This window comes from Impatiens glandulifera, chromosome 4 (assembly GCF_907164915.1).
Source record: "Impatiens glandulifera chromosome 4, dImpGla2.1, whole genome shotgun sequence".
NCBI classification, from domain to species: Eukaryota; Viridiplantae; Streptophyta; class Magnoliopsida; order Ericales; family Balsaminaceae; genus Impatiens; species Impatiens glandulifera.
In genome coordinates this window covers 2,679,369-2,682,851 of record NC_061865.1, presented here as the reverse complement: position 1 = coordinate 2,682,851, position 3,483 = coordinate 2,679,369, and the positions used below count along the sequence as shown (strand labels likewise).

Here is a 3,483-nt window from a genome sequence, read left to right as displayed (position 1 = left end):
ACTGCCACCTTCCCAAATTAAATGCAACTGATTCCAGAAGAGCAAGAACAAATGCAACTGATTCAAGAAGAGCAAGAACAACTGCTCACTCGGTTATAGGGAAAAAAGTAAGTGATAGTCATCCATCGCTTTGAGATCTTTCTTTTGTCTCTTCCAGACGATCGGAAAAGAAAAAAATGATTAATATATTCAAAATAATTACGTATTTACAAAATACCGTCTCAATTCATCGTATTTTATCAGATTCAGGATGTGCTATGGTTTTGAAGGATGAACTAGATATGGACAGTTCCAATAATATTTTTTGAACAAAAATCTGACAATCTAGATACAGTTAAACATTATATATATATTATTTTAATAAATTTTGGTAAGTTTATTTTGTAATGTATAAAATATATTTTATTTTTGATTGAAATGTCAAATTGGGCTCTTTAGTGAGGTAAATAGAAACTTGAAATATCTTTTTTTAAATCTTAAAATTTGACATTTCTTATTTTTAAAGTTATACAAAACGATGTTTCTTACTTAATTACCGAATTTCTTCGAAGGGAGAGTTTTGACATTTTTTTTCATAAAAAGTCGCCATGTAGATTATCGATTTTCTAAAATTCGGTAATCAAAATGATGACTTCATTAAAATTCAATAGTCAAATTAGGGGAATTAATATTTTATTTAGTTATTATAAATGTTTTGTTTTTTTATTTAATATATTTTATTTTAATGTTTGTGTTATATATATTTTAACAAATTTATAATAAATTTGACATACAATTCTCCATCCTAGTTCTTGATAATGAGAGACTATTCTAGTTTAAAATATAAGTTAAAAAGAAATAGAAGATATCAATAAAAAGAGATTTAATGCATGCATGTTTAATGAACACTCAATATATATAAATATTGTAAATGGAATAAAATGACTCAAATATTATTGTAAACATAAATAAAGATAACAAATATGTGTTTATTATTGTTATTATTATTATGCAGCATCTGCAAATCCAATTTTAGATTTTCCATAGTCAAATACGGTGTGATAACGACCCATGAACATGTCCCCCAAGATCCTTTATAGAAAACATAATAACAAATTCATCAATATATTTTTTATTTTATTTTTCATTTGAGCTAGAGAATGGAAAGAGATTGTGTCAAACCATGTAGAATAATAATCAACATTGGAAAAAAAAGCCACTGATGCATTGTTCAGCATCACCTTCTCCTTCCTTCCATATATACTAATTCAAATGACAAATTAATATTTTATCAACAAGTTTAATAAAAACACAAAATATGTAAGAATTAAGGTAAAATAAGATAAACATTTTTTACCTCCTTAGATGAGAGAGTAAAATTTCTATCGCCAATTAAAAACGAAATTATAGGCATTGAGGAAACTTGCGAACAATCCACAAAATATGATTCAAATGGTCTTGACAGTGAATTACAGAGCTGATGTAAACATTATCTTTATAATTTATTTGATTCTAAAGTTAATTAAATGATTTTAAGTGAGAATAATAAATATTTACCTTATTAACATAGTTTAAAATATTATTTTCTGTTTGTTTCTTCATTAGCCGACTCTCCATCCATACAACTACCATTTCACAAGTTCTGCACATACCCATAGAGTAAACATCTATTGTTCTTCTATCATCACTTTCCTCGATACTCTTAGTTCCATTAACTGGGCATAATCCAATTAGGGAACAAATTTTGTTAGCCTATTAAAAGTTTAAGACAACATTAGAATTTGTGTATTTTAAGGAAAATCAAATTTCAGTAACATAAATAACAACCTCTCCTGGGAGCATTTTCAGAATGGTTTGTCCATACTCTTCAACAATTGACTTACATTCATGACTTACTAATCCTGTTTCGTTGACTCCAAGTTCATGGTTTATCATGGTAATTGCAGTCTACACTTATTAAAATCATTTATTATTTATCGACCATTGTATAACAACAAAATAAAACACTTCTTCAGCTTCACATACCATTGGACCTGACAACAAAGAAGTTCCAGAATCCACAACTGTAGAACAATCAAATCTGCACACACCTTCAAAATGTACTCTATAATCAATAAATGACATGTTCTCTCTTTTTCTTTCTTTTTCATGCTACCAACATGACCTCCCATTACACATTATCTCTTATTTTAAGAAATGACCTCATCTTTTATGTAAGATTGATGAAAGAGCTCACCTATTGATTGACCATTGATTAAAACATTACTCGTAGCAAACTACAAGAGCAAGCACATTATAAGATTTTAAAAGAAACAACCATATAAATTAAAAATATGTATATAAGTTTCACAACCTGCCAATGACCCTTTCCGGTCACAGGGACATAAGTATGGTCCCCCTTGTGATGCTTTGGATCAATCCCACCAAACACAAGTTCACCTCCTTCCTCTTCTTTTTTGTTTCTATCAAGCCGAAATGAGAATACTTGATTCCGAATCAGACCCTGATTCATCATGTTGTACCTGCAAACAAATATGAGTGGTTACTCCTTATCTTAAGAGGAATATCAAAACAAATTTTAATTTAGCATATGATGGTGCATACCATACTGGAACAACACCTAAATCATTTAGCTCCTTAAATCCAAGGCCAAGAACGCCATCAAACTTACTAGACTGAAACGCAGAATCAGGCGGTATTGTTGCTTCAATAAAGCCCTGTAGTTGTAGTAAACTTAAAGTATAGTATTAGTATTAAAGAAATTATGATGATTTGGAAAATCTATGAAAGGCTAATGTTGTATATATTTATAACCTGATTCTTGATTGTTAAACCACCAACTATAACATTGTCTTGGCTAACATTGCCAGATATTGAACCTGAATCATAGTGTATCTCAGCAGATGTTCCTGTGCAAAACAGCAACATAATTATGTTTCAATTCAATATCACCTTCCTGCTTTGTTGCTTACATGAAGTTATTTCTATAAAAGTTGCAACAGACACCAACCGTTCTTTTTATACGTTCTTGAACGACAGGAATTGTATTTGTTCCTTTTAGATGTTTTTGAACGACGGGCAAAGAAACACCAACGCTGCAGCAAAAATATAGGCAAATTCAACACAATTTTCTCCCCTAATAAAATTTGTATGAATGATCACACTTACAGTTACAGATAAGCAGCACCTTGATGAAGGTATCCACATTTTAGAGCTTCCTGTATCAAAATGCACGGTGAAGTTCTGTGGTGGTGTACCGATTGAAATCTCACCGTAGTACTGCATGTTATCGTAATTCTTTAGCCTTACAGTGACGCCATCCTTTTGAGAATCCGGTAGTTGCGGGGTAAGTCGAGGAGCAGCGATCCTGTTGTTTTCATCTAACTTAAACTTTTTCAGTCCAACTCTCACTAATCCATCGTTGGATTCCGAAAACACCAGCTGATGAAGAAGGAGGGATGAAAGAAAAAGAGTGATAACTGATGCTCTAAACTTTGTTCCCAT

The 3,483-nt window shown here is 30.9% G+C and overlaps 1 protein-coding gene across 1 annotated transcript; it reads right to left on the bottom strand.

Annotated features, from left to right (window-relative positions):
• Positions 1–1,026: 1,026 nt before the first annotated feature.
• LOC124933820 (aspartic proteinase A1-like) lies at positions 1,027–3,483 on the bottom strand. Its single transcript, XM_047474259.1, has 11 exons — positions 3,154–3,483; positions 2,990–3,074; positions 2,794–2,888; positions 2,584–2,696; positions 2,333–2,501; positions 2,181–2,255; positions 2,005–2,130; positions 1,807–1,926; positions 1,537–1,731; positions 1,337–1,456; positions 1,027–1,071 (listed from the first exon to the last, which is right to left on the bottom strand). The coding sequence occupies exons 1-11, from the start codon at positions 3,481–3,483 to the stop codon at positions 1,027–1,029; spliced, it is 1,473 nt and encodes a 490-aa protein (XP_047330215.1).